This window comes from Nymphalis io, chromosome 2 (assembly GCF_905147045.1).
Source record: "Nymphalis io chromosome 2, ilAglIoxx1.1, whole genome shotgun sequence".
Lineage (NCBI taxonomy): Eukaryota > Metazoa > Arthropoda > Insecta > Lepidoptera > Nymphalidae > Nymphalis > Nymphalis io.
In genome coordinates, this window is record NC_065889.1 from 6,819,384 (window position 1) to 6,838,837 (window position 19,454).

The window sequence follows — 19,454 nt, forward strand, 5'->3', positions numbered from 1 at the left end:
GGGTTGTCTGGAAGAGATCACTACTTGAGTGATAAGACCGCCCTAGCACGCATCATGTTGAGGTCCACAATTTTATTTATATAACATCGCTTCCCTTGAACTTTTGTTTTTCTTTTTTTTTTACTTGTGTTTGTCTTTTCTTTTTTCGTTGTGAGTGTATAATAAAGTTATTTAATAATAATAATAAAAATACTAAAAATTGTATATGATCTCATCTCGATATCTTTCATCATTCATCTCATCATTTATTAACGATTTATTGACGATTTACGTGAATAGTATATAGGTGTTCCTATATACAAAGACAAAAGACTAATAACAATAATACAGGCACGAAATGAATTATAAACACAAATTAACCACATGGAGCCATAACGGTATAATAACCTACTATAAATTAAATGATTATGTAGATATTTTTAAATATCTTGTGCCTTGCAAAAACATGTAACACATATGCTATCTATTTATCAGAAATGTATAAAGTTCTTAATTTTGTATCTCAATCATATTTAAATTTAAAAATATAACAAACTTAGAATATATTTATGTTGGAAGATTTAAATATGTACATATAACTATTGCTCAACGGAAAGTTAAGCCATGCTTTAGACTATATCGCTACCATCGAGAATTATTAACGTGAATCATATTTGTTTGTCTAGTTGTGTTGACTTATATTACAATTATAATTCATTTAAAAACGGAATGGAAAGGCTTTGAAATCAAATTAGCTCCTTTCCATTATTAAGCATGTGTTATTATTAGGTATAAATGTTTGTAGGTAGTTCTCGATCATTAAATATATTATTTAGCATTATTTTTAGCGTCAAATTAATAGGTATTTTACAAAATCTTTTCTTAGCGGACGTCGCATTACGAAACGGAGATTTGCTCCAAATTTCAAGTTTCTACGCTTTATAATTTAACCTGTGCGGTGTTTCAAAATATGTATCTACTAATTAAAAATGGTTTATATAATTATAATGTATAATAGTATGTATAATTAAAAATCGAAGAATATTATTCCCTTTCTGTGACTTTGTAAGTTTTGGAAATTCATACTTCTTTAACCTAAATAAAATTGTTTTTTTTTTTTCATTCTATATACTCCATTTTATATTAGATTATATTTTCTTATGACACTTTATTCTGCACGTAAATAACATTTCATATTGATGATACTCATGAAGTATTACGTAACAATATTAAAATGAATCGATACTTTTCAATACTTGAAATTTAATAATAAGGCTGAATAAAATAGATTTTTCAATAAACACGTACCAAGTACGAAAGTTGCAATTTTTTACATGGTAATCGAGATTATATAAGTTAATGTCAAAAACAGCTGGCACTGTTTTGAAGTTCTCGACAGATGACAATTTGACTATGTCAAATAAATGTGTCGTAACTCGTTGTAATAGTTGGTTGAGAGTTTTCATTCAATAAAATTCTGTACATTTCTAAATAAAATAATCAACAACAGTATGACACTAGTTGAATATGTTACATCTTTGTCAGCTAATCCTTATTTTGGTGCTGGTTTCGGCTTATTTGGTGTTGGAGCTGGAGCAGCAATCTTACGCAAAGGCTTCCAAACTTCTATGTTATTATTCCGCAGGCACTGCATGATAACGCTAGAAGTACCTTGTCGTGATAAGTCTTACCAATGGTTATTACAGTGGATAACTCAAAAAGGAGCAAGGCACACACAGCACCTTAGTGTGGAAACATCATTTCTTCAAAAAGATACTGGACAGATAAAAACAAAATATGATTTTATACCGAGTGTAGGACAGCATTTCTTTAGGTAATATATAATACATACACGAAGATAACCATTTACGAAATTGATGCAGATTATATTTATTTTTGTACATTTTATCCAGCTCTAAATTTTAACAAAATAAATAACCACACTCATATGAATAACTCATGCACACATTTTTAACTTTCTGTTTTTTGAACTTACACACAGATATGGTAACTCATGGATAAAGGTTGACCGAACAAGAGAACAACAAACTTTGGACCTACATTTGGGCATTCCCTGGGAAACTGTTACCCTAACTTCTTTTGGCAGAAACAAGCAGCTTTACTACAATATACTCGAAGAAGGTATGTACTGAAAATATACATTTTAATATTAAATAATACACTTTCTTGAAATAAAGCACAAACATATTTATTTTGTATTTACTTGCCAAATATTTAATTCTAGCAAGAACTATGGCTCTTAAACAGCATGAAGGCATGACAATAATGTACACGGCTATGGGTTCAGATTGGAGACCATTTGGCCACCCTCGTCGAAGACGACCTTTAAAAAGTGTAGTGCTCAAAGCTGGTCTTACTGACCGTATCCTTAAGGACTGCTTAGACTTTATTGACAATCCAAATTGGTATACAGAAAGAGGAATTCCTTACAGAAGAGGTAATATATATATATAAACATAAACAAATTATTGAGTTTAATAATAGTGATAATTAATGATTATATAATAGTTAATTATATATTCATAATTAAATAATTATGTGATTAGTACACCTCCTTACCACTTTATTTATTTATTTCATGTCCTTCACCCAAAGGTGTCTGGAAGAGATCGCTCTTTTAGCGATAAGACCGCCTTTTGTACAAAATAGTTTTCGTTTTTTTTTGTATTTGTGCTTAAAATGGTTCTGTAACTCTTTTGGTATACAATAAAGCATATTCTATTCTATATAAAAACAAATATTCATAATTATTAATAATACCATTGGAACATCCTAAAAATGTATACTGTCTTTCTTTTTTAGGCTATTTGCTATATGGGCCACCAGGTTGTGGTAAATCCTCTTTTATAATGGCATTAGCTGGACAACTTGAATATAATATTTGTGTCCTCAATTTATCTGAAAGAGGTCTAACTGATGATAGGCTTAATCATCTTCTCAGGTAAAATATATAAAATATTTGTAAGAATAATCTCATAATATCAACCACATCCTAGAATAATATAAACACTTACATTATAATTTTTTTATATTTATATATTTTTTTTATTTACAAAAAATCTGTCGTAAAAAATATTATAATTGTACCTGTAAATCATTGCAGTGTTGCCCCTCAACAGTCTATTATATTGCTCGAAGACATTGACGCGGCATTTATCTCTCGAGAGGATACACCAACACAAAAAGCTGCATATGAGGGTCTCAATCGTGTTACATTTAGTGGACTATTAAACTGTTTAGATGGTGTAGCATCCACTGAAGCAAGGATAGTATTCATGACAACAAACTATTTAGAAAGGTTTTTGTATTGCCATTTTTTTTAATTTTTTGTTTAATTTTAAAAGGATTTAAGCAAGACTTAGTTAGTTTTAGAATATTTCTTTTATATTTATATAGCATTGTTGAAAAGTTTGGTTTAAAATTTTCAGACTTGATCCAGCCTTAATCCGACCCGGACGTGTGGATATGAAGGAATTTGTTGGTTATTGTGATCATGAACAAGTAGAACTAATGTTCTTAAGGTTCTACAAAGATGCTGCTGAACATGCAAGAACTTTTGCCGCAAAGTACACACTTTTTAAATACTTTTATATTAACAACATTCCTATTTCGTTTAATAATTATTTTCGTTTTCGTTTCGATTTGTTCTTTAGTTAGCGTTTTCAAATAACTTTAGAACCAGATATTGGACATATCTATTCAGGGACTATTTGATATTATTATTATTATCCAATTCAATCAATTAATCAATCGCAATCCGCTGCTAACCAAAAACCTTATCCAATTGCAAGCCCGTCGGGGTAGGTACAACCCACTCATCAGATATTCTACCGCAAAATAGCAGTACTTGGTATTGTTGTGTTCCGGTTTGAAGGCTGAGTGAGCCAGTGTAAATACAGGCACAAGGGACATAACATCTTAGCTCGCAAGGTCAGTGACGCTTTGGCGATGTAAGTAATGGTCAATATTTCTTACAATATGAATATCTATGGGCGTTGATGAACACTCACCATCAAGTGGTCCATATGCTTGTCCGCCTGCCTATTTTATAAAAAATAACCTATTTTCTGAATTCGGTCGAGTCCCGACATCTTCAGGTCATCGGTCCAATTTTAATTTTAATTGGAATATTATTGATAAACTTACATTTGTACATAATACGCGGTCTATAATAGGTATCTACTATATATAAACTTACATATTATAACTTCTAATTTCAGAGTAATGGAAAAACAAAAGAATGTTAGTCCGGCACAAATTCAAGGTTACTTTATGTTTCACAAACACTCAACACCAGATGAGGTGCTTTCAAATGTAGACGTAATATGGAGACTTGGATAATACTATGCTATATAAGAACTAGTCATTAGAATGAATAAAATTATTAATATTTTTATTTATATTGTAAATCTATGTTAAAATTATAAATGCTAAAGTAAATCCGTCTGTCTTTTACGAGATCATTATTAAACCGCTGAACCGATCGCAATGATTTCCGGGAAAAAAATAGATACGATGCGGACAGCTTCGCAGGAAACATTGACGTCGAATGAAGTATTAATAAAAAAATAATCTATAACACAAATCTATACTAATGTGTATATGCATTTGTTGTGTATATATACACTTCGTTCAAAATACTAGGATATTCAACACTCCGGTTGAGATTCACGAGAGGTACGTATTGTATCGTACGTTACATTATTTTCTTGGCGTTTTTTAGGTGGGACAAAAAGTTAAAGAAATTGTTTTTAAAAGTTTTTATTAAATATCATACTTATTAAAACTCTTACTCGCATATCACCCGCCTTAAACAATATGATACAAAATGAAATGCAATATAAAATACAGCTAAAAACATAATAGCACTAAAGTAAAATTAATCATAAAACAAAGTTAAAGTAATATGTAAAACTTAATTTATTACTTACTACTTAATTATACTAAAAATAAGATTTAGTCTTAAAGACAAGACAGCAGTTTCATTCAATCAGTTTTTTTAAACCTATTATAAAAATATAATATTATCGCTCATATATACAAGGGAATTCTATTTACTTTTGTACAGAAATCTCTATACTTTAAGCATTAACATATATGACTCCAAACGAATCGGACTTTTTATTTGCTAAATAATATGTAATTATTTTATTTAAAAAGATAACAGTACTTTTTTTTAGTTAAATATAATAATGATTATTTTCATTTAATTATTTTCTCTAACTCGAAATAAGGAAAGCCGAATAGGAAAACGGTTTCTGTAAAAGTCATCATGACAATTGTAGCAACTATTTTCTCACGAATACGTTGATCAAACTTTTGATCTAGAATCTATTCCAACGACAGATGTCTTTACAAATATAAAACTTTAGACATAAATTGATGAGATCTTGATTAATCCATTATTAATCTTTTCGTATTTATTATGGATACGTCAAAACATGGCGTCTCGAATGTCAACGAAGTTGTCATCGGAATAATGGAAGTAAATTAAAGTGAATATAAATTGTTAAGTGATATAGCGTTGTATTATAAATATATCGATCAAAAACTGTTTGTAATGCATAGTATAGCAGTATAACTATACTGAAATTGCATTGATATGGAAATCTACGGTTTCTTTATATTTACTCCTTCCATTGAAATAGGGTATACGAGCTGAGGTATGGTTTACCAAACAAAATATATTTAAATACTATAGCTTACTAAATTTTAATAAGTCTTTTCAGTTTTGCCTATTATAAGCCGACGTTTGGGCGCTTAACACTAAAAACAAATTCCATTTAATCTTTACGATATTGGTATTACGCAAACTTGTAAGTATTTAACTTTAATCATTATTAATATTCTAGTAGACAGTCTTTTACTAGGAATAGTTAAAATAAATAATCCCAATAATAATAAATTATAATAATTACAAAGTTAACTTTTTAAATCTAATATCAAACCAGTAATGTTTAAGTAAAAACAGCAGTATTTATTTACAACAATTATCTTGGCATATAATTGTCAACTACTTTGGAAATAATCAATATTCCCTACCACTTTAATAACGAGTCCAACGATAAACTATAATGGTTATAAAATTTTGCATAGCATTTTATGATATTTATTTACATTTTATAACAAAAGATATAAAACATCTCCAATCCTCCTTTTTTGTAAGCTCGACATACAATATCTGTATTGAACACCATGACTTAGTATGAAAATCTATAAAAATGTCCCGAGTCTGACAATGTAAGTAATTATTTTGAAAACTCAATAGAATTGAGAAATCTTACAAAATGATAAGTTTGTTGCAATATATCTTGGCTAATCTTACTAGCGTTTTCATAAAGTCTAGGCACAACATTACCTTTAAATTCCTTAAGAATTTCCCATTGCCAATATGCGGATAGTTTAACAATGTCTATAAGTTTTGAATTAATATCCATTACCCTAATGCAGAATGTATTCTGTTTGCAATAAAATGATAAACACAATGTAACAGCAACACTAGATTCTTGATGGAATACCAATTTAAATTTAATGAGACATGACATATTACTTGAAACGATATCAGCGTTACTTAATAAGACAATGTTATGGATTTGTAATAATTGTTGAAGATATCGGAATGGCGATTTTGTTTTTGTGTGAGGTAATTCAACCGTATGCATTATGACATATTGCTCTTTATTTCCTGGTGATTCATTCGAATTTGGAACTAATGTGCCTTTATCAGTACTTTTATTTAAATCGTATTGTGAATAACTGTTTGTATTAGGACACTGAGAGTTTATATTCATATAACTTGCTTCATTATTTGTTACATTATACGCCATACGAGTATTTTTATTCTGAACACGTCCGTTTTGATCGTCGTTATAAAGACACGAAGTCCAAGAATTCGACGGACCTATAAAACTTTTTGGAACAGTATTTTCTGGCATCAGGTCAGCTACAGACTTAACTTTTATACGAGGTAACGCTAAATACGATTTATTAGTTTCTGACTCTGGTTTGTTAACACTTTCTTTATTTTTTTCGTCTTCATTTAAAGTAGCTAGTGACATCGTAGAAGTTATAATTGGCATGTGTCCTCCACTCATATTGTTCGAAATTTCACTGTTTGATGAAGTGTCCGTTTTTGAGGTAGAACTTGAGTTTGTGAGCAATGTGAACAATTCCACTGGAGTTGCCTTCTTTGGTAGTTTTTTGGGATTAGCAACAGGATTTTCGTTTAAGAGCTTTTTCAATATCGTCTGTTTTTCGGTTTCTGGAGTAGTGCGTATGAATAAGACCGAATTTTCTACTTTTCTCTCATATATGTTTTTGTCGTATGGCACAACTAAAGCTAGAGAACTGTTAGTTACTTTGGCACTATCATCATAATTTGATTGTTTACTTAAATGTACACCATCCTTTAAATCAAGTGTTACATTGTTTTCAATTTCTCTAACATCTTTTATTTGTGAACTTTGTTCTACATTTCGAACCTTATCCATTGTCTCAAAAATATCGACAAAATCTTTATCCGTGTAAGTATTATCAACATCTTTGATACATTTCCAATTAAGTTCGTTGCTTTCGTTATTACTATTATCTTTCAATGTTGTCTTTATAGTAACATTTGCTGTACATTTTGGTATCCAATCAACATTCAGATCTTTATGCTCCATGTATCTTATTAGTCCAGTTGAAATAAGCCCTTTTTTATGAATTACTTTTCTTCCCATACTTAAAAGTTTGCGCTGTAAGAAAGATTCATCATTCTCTGTGTCCTTCGAATTCTTGCCACTCGTATTTAACCTCTTTAAATATTTGTTGTAACACATATTTACTATATTCTGTATAACTTTATCGTTTTCAATAGTAGATTCTTGAGGTGTTTCATCTTGGATAGGTTCTGCTTTATTCAGCGTAGTTCTACTTGCTGTTGATGCGCTATCTGAATCATCAATATTAATAAGTTCAATATCACTTACGTCTGTTAATTCTTTTTCATTACTGTTGGTGTCTTTTTGTTTTTCGTCTTTTCTATCTGACTTGACAAAACTCGGAGAAGTGTTATTATTTTCAATGACTAGTGTTTCATTTGAACTTCTTGAAAACAGTCGAAGTCTTTTACGCTTTTTACGAGGTATGGAAAAGTCCTCATCGGATGAATCCGATGATATACTTTTTACCACATTTATTTTTTTTGTGTAGAGAATATAATAGTTTTTGAGTTGGGAGTTTATAATCTTATCTGTGCCGTGAACAACGTTTTCATTTGAAAAAGTTAAATTCGGAATTGAATCAATTTTATTCATTGTAATAACACACCTTCGAATGACATTTGAGTAGTTTCTTAATAAATGACACTGCTTTAGATGATGTACAATACTCTTTTTGTTTTTTAAGGATTTGGCGCAAAATCTACAAACAAAGTTCTTTTCATAATCGTTCTTCCAAACTGAATTAGATCTTTTCGCTACATTTTTGTTTACACCAAGCAGTTTCCTATTATCTTTAGCAGGTTCTCTGTCTAAAGATGAATTTCTACAAGTGGATACAAAAATCTTATTATCTTTTTGTATTGTTTTACTGATTTGAGTATTACATTCACTATCAACTTGCTGTGTGGAACTAACAGTATCCTGTTGTTGGTTTGTACTGGGTACCATAGGTTTATTCTGAAAACAAATAAATAATTAATTAAAGGGAAGGAAAGTTTGTCCATCTCCATAATTATATTCAATTATACGTTATAAAACACTGTGTAGTCCACATATTATAAACACAGTCTAGTCCACACATTGCAAAAAAGCAATTTCAAGGTAAGTACAAACTAAACTTTTCAAAACAATCCAATCTTTCCATAAAGTATAATTCACTTTCACTCTTTGCTTAAAGATTATTCAATATATTGTAATGAGTTCGATATAAAAAAAATTATAAAAATTATTAATTTAACTTTGATAGCTTTTAAATACTTACATTTTCTTTTATGTTTTTTCTTAGACCACTTTGTTTTTCCTGAAACTTTTTTTTTATTTCAGCATATTGACTCAATATTGATTCACATTTCTTACAAATAAGTTGTGGGAGACCGTCAAAAGGCTGCACCTGAAATATTGTTTAGATAATGTTATAAATGCCCTTTTATAAAAATATCTCATATTATTTTATGTGTATTGAAATTACTAAATATTGCTTTCGAAATCTTTTGTATTAAAGCAATTTCAAATCATAGGTTAATAAATGACTAATGCATATAATATTTGAATGCATCGACACGAAAACTAAAATAAATTGTTAATATTGAAGAGAATAAAGAATCATTTAACAGTATTTCATCAATTATGTCACACCTAACATAGTGGTTAATTTTATTTATTTCGTTCTTGTTTAACAGACAATTATTCAGAAAAAGTTTGTTTCTTTGCAGCAATCTTTAAAAAAATACCTTCGAAGCATTTTTTCTGACAAATGCAATGTCTTATAAATTTTAAATACAGCAATCGATTTTACGAGAATTTATCGGAAATTCAAATCTGGTATTACGTATGGGCTACGGTATTCGGTACTTTTCTCAAATGAAAAGATCTTTCTAACAAAGTTATTCGGTGAAATACGCAAATCATATTAAGATATTTAAACCTAAACTGATAAAAAAAACTTTAAGTGTTTTCAATGCTGCCGGGTACGACAAAATGAATAGAAACGAAATGCGTTTCGGATCACAATATTTGACCTAATACATTATATACTGTGGTGTTGACACTAGACTGTTATTATTCTAATGACAAAGTCCGCCAGTCAAAAAGATCGTCAATTTACCCAATTGTCAATTTATACCATAAATATAAATCCATAAATATAAATCATTTAGGTAAAAAATAAAAAAAAGTGTAGAAGTTCCTATTTACTATAGTAACCGAACAAATTGTAAATAAGTCTGTAGATAAAAATAAGTTGTGTTATCATAAGGCAACAATAGAATATTGTTCTAATATTAAGGCGGACTACATTTTGTATTACGCCAACCGAAAAGACTAGCGTCTGAGACATAGGCTCGGCCTAGTTCAGGCGCTTGTACCCATTGAATAAATACGTTATTGTAATATATTCCTAAGTTAAGAACACTAAAACATACATTATTGTTTGTTGAATGAATGAGTAAATAAATAAAAAATACTACTGTATTAAAACAATCATTCGGATTTTCCTGATCTTCGAATTGTTATATAGTGATGGCAAACCAACAGAGTTTTTAAATGCAACCGTGAGAGTATCTCGAACTCGCAAACGCAAGATTTTCATCGCAAAGTATAATAAGTTATATGACGTGACAGATCGTCGATTGGATATTCGTAAGTTACTCGTTGCCATCACAAATAGTTTCACATTAATAACATAAATGTCCGTAAATACCAAACTGACCATTTAGAATTTGGCACAACATGCCTTACATCTTACTTACTTATAACATCTTCGGATCTGCATGAAAGGTACACGAAGTAAGCCTCACAGAAAATAAATCTAAGTATTTGCAGAACTATAAAACCAAAATATTTTGGCATATATTTTCTTTTATTAAAACCAATCTGTTTTAACGGAGATTTCATAATCGATAAGTGAACAATAATTGACAGTAATATTTACGGATGCGTCACATTTCGTTACATGATAGAAGAGATGTATATGACGTAGAGGAAAAAGATATATTACACACGTATATGATGCTGTCCGCATTTTTTTTTATTAATGTGCCCGTATCGCTCTATGTTCAGCATAAGGACGTTTTGAATCGTTCTTAAACCACAACGCTATATATACAAAGGAGGTCCTATAAATTTTATATCACACTATGAGTCACACACGAATAATCTGCGGCCTGAACGTCTGTCACAATATCCTCAACTATCAAAGCCGTAACGTTATTAATGATGTCGTAGGTCGTAGGATTTTGACGAATCAACCTAAGGAGAGAGGCATTATACACCACACTGTTAGAAGTTCTGGATGTGGATGTTGAATCAACAACCTTTTCATATCGTTGTTTTCGCGAACTGGATTTTTGTCTGCTTGCAGTTGATGTTCCTACATAGATAGGTTCTTTAGATATTTCTTCAAACACTCGAGTATTATCGAAGTGTGAATGAATTGTATCGATCATGAGTTGTGAATTGATTGCATTCTGCGAGGCTTTTTCCGTTTTCTATATTCGCGAGCACGTTCTGCTTGATTTTCAGCAACGTTCAAAGCTCCCCTCAACGTTATCGGTAAGCCTGCATCCTTAAGATCTTTTATTCGAGCTCTGTATTCACGACCGCGCTCTGCTCCTGTTTTCGGCACTTTTTTCACCTTCGGAATATTATTTACTTTTCGTCTCCTTCGGGAGCGTTCGGTATCTTTTGTTGACATGACTAAATCTGTGTACAAAAACGCTTGTAAAGTATAATTGTTATATATTTATTATATTCATTTAATATTATTTAGCGACTGATATAATTTAAAGATTTATTTGATATATATATATATATATATATATATATATTATAATTATAAATCCTTACTAATATTATAAAGGCGAAAATAAGCTTGTTTGTTTGTTACACCTTCACGTCTTAACTACTCAACAGATAATCGTGAAATTTTGCATACACGTTGTCAGGGGCACGGAAAAGGACATAAGGCGGGAACTATTAATATATAAATTACTAGCCGTGTATCCAGAAACCCACCGAACTTAATTCATATTAAATATTACAGTTTTTTTTTTTTGTTAGCTGCTTAACACACAACCCACCCTTGTTTAACTTTGGTCGCGGAACCGTCAAGCCCGTCTGGGCAGGTACCACCGACTTATTATATATTGATGGCCATAAATTTTACTTTATTCTATAGCTAGTATTATTGTGTCCTTCTTTGAAGTATGAGTGACCTAGTGTTATTGCAGGTTCAAGCTCCTAAGATCATTCCTTAGATCGCCCATCGGCGATGTAAGGAATGGTCTATATTTCATACAGAGCCAATGTCAATGGGCAATGGTGAACATTTACCATCAGTTGGCTCACTTACACATCCACCTACGTAGTTTATAAAAAAAACTCATCCCCAAATTCAGCCTCTTAGGTGGCAAAATTTTCAAAAACTATGTAACCACTATGATATTTTCATAAGCAGAAGCCCAAACACCGATAACACTTTTTCTACCTTCAAAAATCTACTTCCATGCAAAATTTCATCCCCAATTTCATCCTCTTAAGCAGTGAAGTTTAAAAAACGCTATATCAACTATCTTTTACTTCTAGAAGCTTAAAATTGACACAAGAAACTTCTATACAAGTTCTATCATCCGCAACTTCACTGTCTTAGGTAATGTATTTTGAAAATCCCTGTAAGAACAGTCTTATCTACATAAGCAGAAGCTTAAACACCTATTTCCAATTCCAAAACATTTCATAATAAATTCCTGTCCAAAATTACATCCCATTAGGCCCAACGGTTTAGGCTATAGGCTGTTGCCTGTTAGTCAGTCATTTTATAGTTTTTTTAAGTAGATAATTAAAGATATCAATGAATATTATTATTATAAAATTTATTGGAAATATTTATTGGTATATATTACTTACATATATCAAAGCGATGAGTAGATATATTGTTTTCTCGCTCCAAAATAACATCTCTCACTTAACAACTCATGAAATGTAGTCTAATGGGCTATCTGTGATTAAACATGTAGTGTAAAGGAACTATTTATAATTTTTTGATCCATCCTGGAGTCAATTCAGCACTTAATATGTAAAACCTTGGAATCAATTACTTTGAACAAATTATTATAAAAACTTGTAGTTTATATTATCAATAAAGTATATAACAAAGTTTACCTAAAAAAATCATTGCTATTCATTTAATAAAAAAAATTATTTTATTATTTCTCTATAAAATATATAATAAAGATAGATAATATAGATAATTCAGAACCAGTTTAGTGTCTCCACTAGCAGTAAAAACTTAGTTGTTAATTAAAATAAATATACTTTAGAATATGTACTTACATAATAACTTTTCACGGATATAATAAAACAATCACAGACACAAACGTAAATAATCACAAAATGTAATGATATATTTTATAACCCAACATTTGGGTGGTACTTCAGCTGTTCACATATATCATCTGAAACACACATTAGTGTACACTCGCATGGGCGACTCTATATTATTCTACCACTTTGTATCATTGTGTACATATTGCTCTCTTTGGCTCCACTTATATATCATCGGAATATATAGCTCTTTCACTTTCTCTCTATTTCTTTTTTTTTTTTTCTCTCTCATGTAACTAAATGTGTCTAAATGTGACACTTCCTAAAAATTTACTCACGATTCTCGTCCACGTATCGATTATCAAATTGCCGCCTAAGAAGATTCACTTCAATAACCTAAAACTAAAATGGTCTGATGTGATGGACCTGGCCTGTTCCATAACTATGCACCAAAGAGTGAAAGACCTTAGCTTATATTTGATGATGATAAATGATGAAATATCTAATAATAATCTTGGTTTACAAATTGTTTAATACATTGCTTCAAAGGGTATTCGCTGTTTAGCTTAATACAAGTTGACTAGTTAACAAATATTTCAGTTTTGCTTCGTGAATTAAGGAAATAGTTTTTAAATTAAATTTAAAGATTGTGTTATAATTGTATACAGTATATAATTTTTAAAATGTATGATTAAAGACTTCTCTGCAAAGGCTTTATACAATAATCTGTCGGAAAATTCTTTACTACTATGAATAAAATATTTTTCATATAAATGAGAATGTTTTTTATTATCACATTATTATTAATACAATAATAATTATTTATAGATTAAATATAACATTTGAGTCAAATCAATGTTGTAATAAAAAAAAATACCCAGATATTTATCATTTGTTGTACAACATATAAATACATACAATATTTGAATTCATTTTAGATAAAAAAAGCAAGTATTTAGTCAATAGTTTCATTGAATAAATAGTTTTGCTAAGTTACGTTTTATTTGTAAAATAACACAATTTTCAATCGCATGTCTAATTCGCAATGAACTGATATTTTATATTTTACTATGCAACATTTATATACTTTAACCACAACACTTTATATATATTTAGTATATGCAACATATTTGTTATTTGCTTTAAATACTTGCATAAATTTTAATGGCATAACATGATATGTCATTAAAATGAGTGCCAATGAGATTAAAATAAGTTTAATGGAACTTATTTATATCTCTTTAAACTATTTTCTCATCTAGTTAACTGGGGTAACTGTTAAATATTATGAGCATAGCCATAATACATCATAATTTCGAAAATAATATCAATTCTTGAAGATAATATGCTCAATCATAAAGATACTTCATAATTAGTTGAAATGAAAGTGAATAGTTAATTTTGTTTAATAAAAAATTATACACTTACTTCAATGTCAAAGCAGTATTTGATCTGAATCTGTACCTGGGGCACTATTTGGTACTGCCCCATTTCAACTAGACAAAGGCGACAGGTGATAAATAGCTTTGGATCTACTTCTATCATACTCATTTTAATTCACATCTGTAACAAATTAAACAATGAAACACAGCGATTATTTGTGAAAGTAATTTAAGCTTTTTAAAGTTCCTATTATTAAAAAAACTGTCAACGCCCATAATGAGAAGGTCATTTTCGTAGGTTTATTTAAAATTATAACAATAAATAAAATATATTTTTATTAACATATTTTGCAGTAAACACATAATGTTCATTTATAATTAAAACAATATCAAATTAAAGACTACACATTTTGAAATTATTGTAAGGTTAGAAAATTATAATTACCAGTTTTACTTTTCCAAATTCAAAATACTACAAATATGTTATTTATATATTCTTTATTAAATTTACGCCGTGGTAGGGAATCAAAAATTAAATGTTTTTATAAGTAATATACCACAATAACTTCCGACACTTTTAAATGAAAATAAAATAATTTACAAAACATTGCATTGTTAAATTGTATTTTCTCTTAATAACTTATGTCTTTGATCTGTCAGTACAATATAAATACGCAAAGATGCCATCTATTGGGGAGTAGCAAAACTTCCATGTATCGTATCATTTATCATATGTCATTTTTATTTATATTGTTAAATAAGTCTTTATTTCAATATAAGTTAGTACCTCCATAAAGCTACTTACAGACAGTACCCCAAAAAAGTACGTACGTGTCTGAAGTTAGCATCCCAAATAAAAGTTGGGACGCTAATGCATTGCCCAAATTAGTTTTCAGATAAAGTGACATCCAGCATATATCTACTAATTCTAGTTTTTGATAAGTTTTAACAATAGTTTTGTCAGTTAAATTTGAAAAACGGTTTGAGAAACTTTCGATTAAAGATAATTCTTTCGAGCTTTCTAGCAAAATCTTGTTTAGACAGCGAGGGTAGTATTCTTAATATTACAAAAGTTGACTTTTTAAGAGTCAACGCGAAAACTTGGGTCTTATTGGCTTTGTCAGCCGCAATCCAAAACTTTTTTTATTAATAAATAAATAAATTCGGTTAATAAAGACTCGATTCCTGGGAAATATTAGCCCCGCTGGTGCATAAAGCGTCTACGGTGCTGTCGTCTGCATAGCAGTGAATGTTTGTAACCTCGTTCTTAATTTGTTTAACCTCACAACCAACATCTATGGTAGTACTAATAAGCTTAATTATTGTTCCCATAATAACAGAAAAAGCCTCTACTGATGTAATTGAACAATTTGGAATTGATCTTTATAAGCAATTCAACTTCAAAGATCATGTTGAGTTATTATTATCAAGATGCCCAAATGAATTTATAGTTTTTAAGCATTACGATATGCTGCATATTTATTAGTGATTAAAATTGTATTATGCATTATGCTATGTTAGGATGGTGCAGAAACATATGCGACGCCAAACTTGCCATTGTATAATAGTATCTTGGCATCCCAACAATTTTTTCAGTAGCAATATTAATAAAGAGTTAAAAATCTATTTCATTTTATAGAGAGATATGCTACTGAACATTTAAAGCTATTGGCGTATTGACAATAGTTAATAATTTATATTTCTTAAAGTGTGAGCATTGAAGGTGTCCACTTAGTAGTTTAATCTTATTATTATTATACAAGTACTTTTCCAATCACTAAAAATTTAAGAAGGATAGTTAGAACCAACATGACCTGTGTGATGTACTTGTTAGTCAATTGAAGAAAGAGTTTGAAAATGATGCTTTGTAGTTGCAGTACCAACATGATTTCATTTCTTTTAATTATATTTTTTTGTTTTTTGTTACGTTTTCTTACTCAACAAACTATTAATATATTTTCTATTTATATTCAATAGTCTGTGAAAATATAACGTGATAATTTCCATTTTCCAAGAAGGTGATAATGATTTCTAGATTAGAGTTGGTTGAAAATCATTCCTATGGCTAATCCTAAAACACAAGATTAAGAAAAGCAAATACTCAAGCGCCGCTAATATTTACTTTTATCCAAAGAATATGAATTTGCAGGGCTGGGTTTTGAAACATTAGGACCATGGTCGTCTAATACAAAAAAAAATGATAGAAGATCTCTCTAAGAAACTGATCCACACTTCTGGTGCCCCAAGTGCTGGCGCTTATTTAGCCAAAAAGCTGAGTCTAGCGGTGCAAGGAGGCATTAGTACCAGCGTCTTGGGTACAATGCCAAATAATAATTTTTTAGACGCCGTGTTTTTTCAATTAATTTGTAATACATATTTTGTTTTTTTTTTTAATTTTATATATTTTAAAAATAAATGAATAAACAAATAAAGATTAAGAAAATATTTAAAAAAGAGAATAGGACATGTATTCTCCTTTTTGTGAAACCTTTAATGTCATGACAAGTTTTTTTTTATCGATTTGGAATGTTGCTGCTGACCCAAGTGGCCTTGACAACGTCGCCGGGCGTGGCATGACAATATAGAATGATGCGACATATAAAGCTTCAGTAGCGCCATCTTGCGTTGAGTAGACGACTGACAGACGTTAATACCACCATCTATTGACCATATTCAAAATTATCAGGCAGTGATGTCAAATAACCAATAATGTAGCGACATTTGTACGCATTTGAGAGGAATCTTCTTAGTGCCTTTTAATTTTGACCAATCAGATGATTCCTAGAAACTTACAACGTAGTTATTGAAGAAAAATGTAAAGCCTCAAGTTCACTTTGGGACAGTGTTCGACCGTTTGCTACAAGTATTTTCTGAAAATGGTTTATTTAAAAGGGGGATTTAAAGCACTTCTGCAGAAAATAAATCTCAAAATAATATTTAAGTAAAAATAGAAAAGTATAAATATAAATTCATATTATAAAAAAGGAAATATTTTATCACCTTTAAAAATACTTCCAATCAACCTTCAACTGCAAAGTTTTGGATTTACTGCTCTTATCAGTCTAACAGATATACCGAACGTGCTTTTGAACCTTTTAATATATTTAATAGCGTTCTGTCTTTTCGTCTCATTGTTTTCAGTTTTTTAAATTAATTTAAATAATACATTGATAATATTAAATACGTTGTGGCTTTAGGTTGCAATTATTGACTCGGCTGTAATTTTGTCAGTTCGGTTTCACCCGCGTATAACTTAAAGAAATCACTAAGTGTAGTCTTATAGAATTTCAGTATACACAACATTTTCAGTTTTATTTTCGTGGGGTATTAGTATTTATTGGTTTTCGGCGCATCCGGATCTAGAGGGGGCAACATACAATAGGCATGATGACAGTATTAAAGAATTAAAAAATAAATGATTTTAGAGAAGAAACTATTTTAAAAGGATTCTAAAAAATATTACATTTTTATATACACATTGAGATTAATAAGATTTTTAATAAAATAAAAGTATAAAATTCTGCAATCGGCCATTTTATTTGAAACATCAATCAGAGCTAATGACGTCACACCTCTGTATCTATAACCGTTTCTCTTGAACAGTTGTTGTGTTTACGCGTTTCAAAATTATTTTGCATCATTTAATTAGTTGAGTCGTTGATTATTCGCGTTTTTGTGAAGAAAATAAAACATCCCAGGCAAATTCCTCTAATTTGCCCAGGATTTGTTGATGTTAGGTGAGTTTCTTTCATCAAATAAAGACTTTTGCTCATCTGAATTTCGAAATGTGAAAACATCCTTGTAAGTACATTTTTATTTATTTTTAGTGTTATCTTAAGTTTTTTTCTGTTAGCTATATAGTATTACTCGCATATGAAGAGCCCTAATATTTTTACCAGTAAGAACTTTTAAGACAATATTTCATTTAGCTCCACTTGTACTGAATTTGTGAATTTACATATTCTTCCATAAATCTAAATATATCATAAATATATAATAAATCTTTATGAATCTCTGCTTTAATTTGCAATTTCTTCAAAATGTTCTGTAACCATACTTTCTTTTAATTGCTTTTCACATTCTTCCAGAACCATCTTTTTTCGTTGCTTACTTATATATGGTCGTTCTGCTTCTGTAGATTGTTCTTCGATCTGGTTGGCATTCGAATGTATTTTTACACAAAGGACCGCACATTACTTGTAAACTTTGGAATTCATTTTTAACCTTAGGAAATACGCAATATTTTCTTCCTTTCTTCGTTGAGTATAGACATAATACAACGTTTATTGAGGCGTGACGTCACGTGCAGGCGCCATGACACCTGCGAGTGTTTTCGAGCGAAATTCAAAATAGGTAAATGAATATGCAATTATTTGCGTAAATAGTTAGTTTATTACTGAAATTATAATATTTTCAGTAATAGTAGACGTGTACCTACATTATAGAAAGTTATTTCAAAATCAGTCATCATGCCTATTGGCCATGAGAAAAATAGCATTCTCTTAAATCTATTCCGACATACTTGAATGTCTATATATCTTCACAGGAAATTGTAACCTTTTAAAAGTGAAAAGTAAATCTGTATTTAAATAATAAGTAGTTATTTCAAGTAACCACTATAAAAACCTTTTAAGTATAAATTTAACAAAATAATGAAAAGAAAATCTATGCGGTGACGAAATGAAATACCTACCTAACCTATAAATTTTAACGTACCAAATTATTTACAAACCGAATACAAATACTTAAGTATCAGTTTTTTCAAACAACCTACTTAACTACCTGTAAGGAATATGTCAAAGCTATAAAAAGTACTAAAAATTGTGTATGATCTTATCTTGATGTCTTAATTTTATTACCATAAAATGGCTATAGCGAGTCAACCGTTATAGTGAGAGTCCTTAAAAGATGATATCACGGACTTTTTAAAAGGAACAATTCCTTTATAATTGATTTTTGTGTAACTTTAACCATTTATGCAGTGCACGCAACAGAAGCTCTCAAAAAAGCAATAAACTTTCATCGTTCTTGCAACATTTTTCTTTGATGC

At 29.8% G+C, this 19,454-nt stretch overlaps 2 protein-coding genes across 6 annotated transcripts; one reads left to right on the plus strand and one right to left on the minus strand.

Annotated features, from left to right (window-relative positions):
* The first annotated feature begins 1,395 nt into the window (after nt 1–1,395).
* Nucleotides 1,396–4,451, plus strand: LOC126775621 (mitochondrial chaperone BCS1). Its single transcript, XM_050497675.1, has 7 exons — nt 1,396–1,813; nt 1,982–2,121; nt 2,225–2,437; nt 2,803–2,941; nt 3,104–3,298; nt 3,429–3,566; nt 4,221–4,451. The coding sequence occupies exons 1-7, from the start codon at nt 1,491–1,493 to the stop codon at nt 4,339–4,341; spliced, it is 1,269 nt and encodes a 422-aa protein (XP_050353632.1). The 5' UTR covers nt 1,396–1,490; the 3' UTR covers nt 4,342–4,451.
* Nucleotides 4,452–4,980: 529 nt separating this feature from the next.
* Nucleotides 4,981–14,992, minus strand: LOC126776275 (uncharacterized). 5 transcript variants are annotated; one of them, XM_050498613.1, is made up of 6 exons: nt 14,451–14,512; nt 13,032–13,153; nt 12,606–12,697; nt 11,015–11,402; nt 8,965–9,093; nt 4,981–8,660 (listed from the first exon to the last, which is right to left on the minus strand). In XM_050498613.1, the coding sequence occupies exons 4-6, from the start codon at nt 11,144–11,146 to the stop codon at nt 6,249–6,251; spliced, it is 2,673 nt and encodes an 890-aa protein (XP_050354570.1). In that variant the 5' UTR covers nt 11,147–11,402; nt 12,606–12,697; nt 13,032–13,153; nt 14,451–14,512; the 3' UTR covers nt 4,981–6,248. The 5 variants fall into 5 exon arrangements, with proteins under 5 accessions (XP_050354570.1, XP_050354586.1, XP_050354607.1 ...); XM_050498629.1 differs by lacking the exons at nt 11,015–11,402; nt 12,606–12,697; nt 13,032–13,153 and adding an exon at nt 14,850–14,992 and having other exon boundaries at nt 14,451–14,585; XM_050498650.1 differs by lacking the exons at nt 11,015–11,402; nt 12,606–12,697.
* Nucleotides 14,993–19,454: the final 4,462 nt, after the last annotated feature.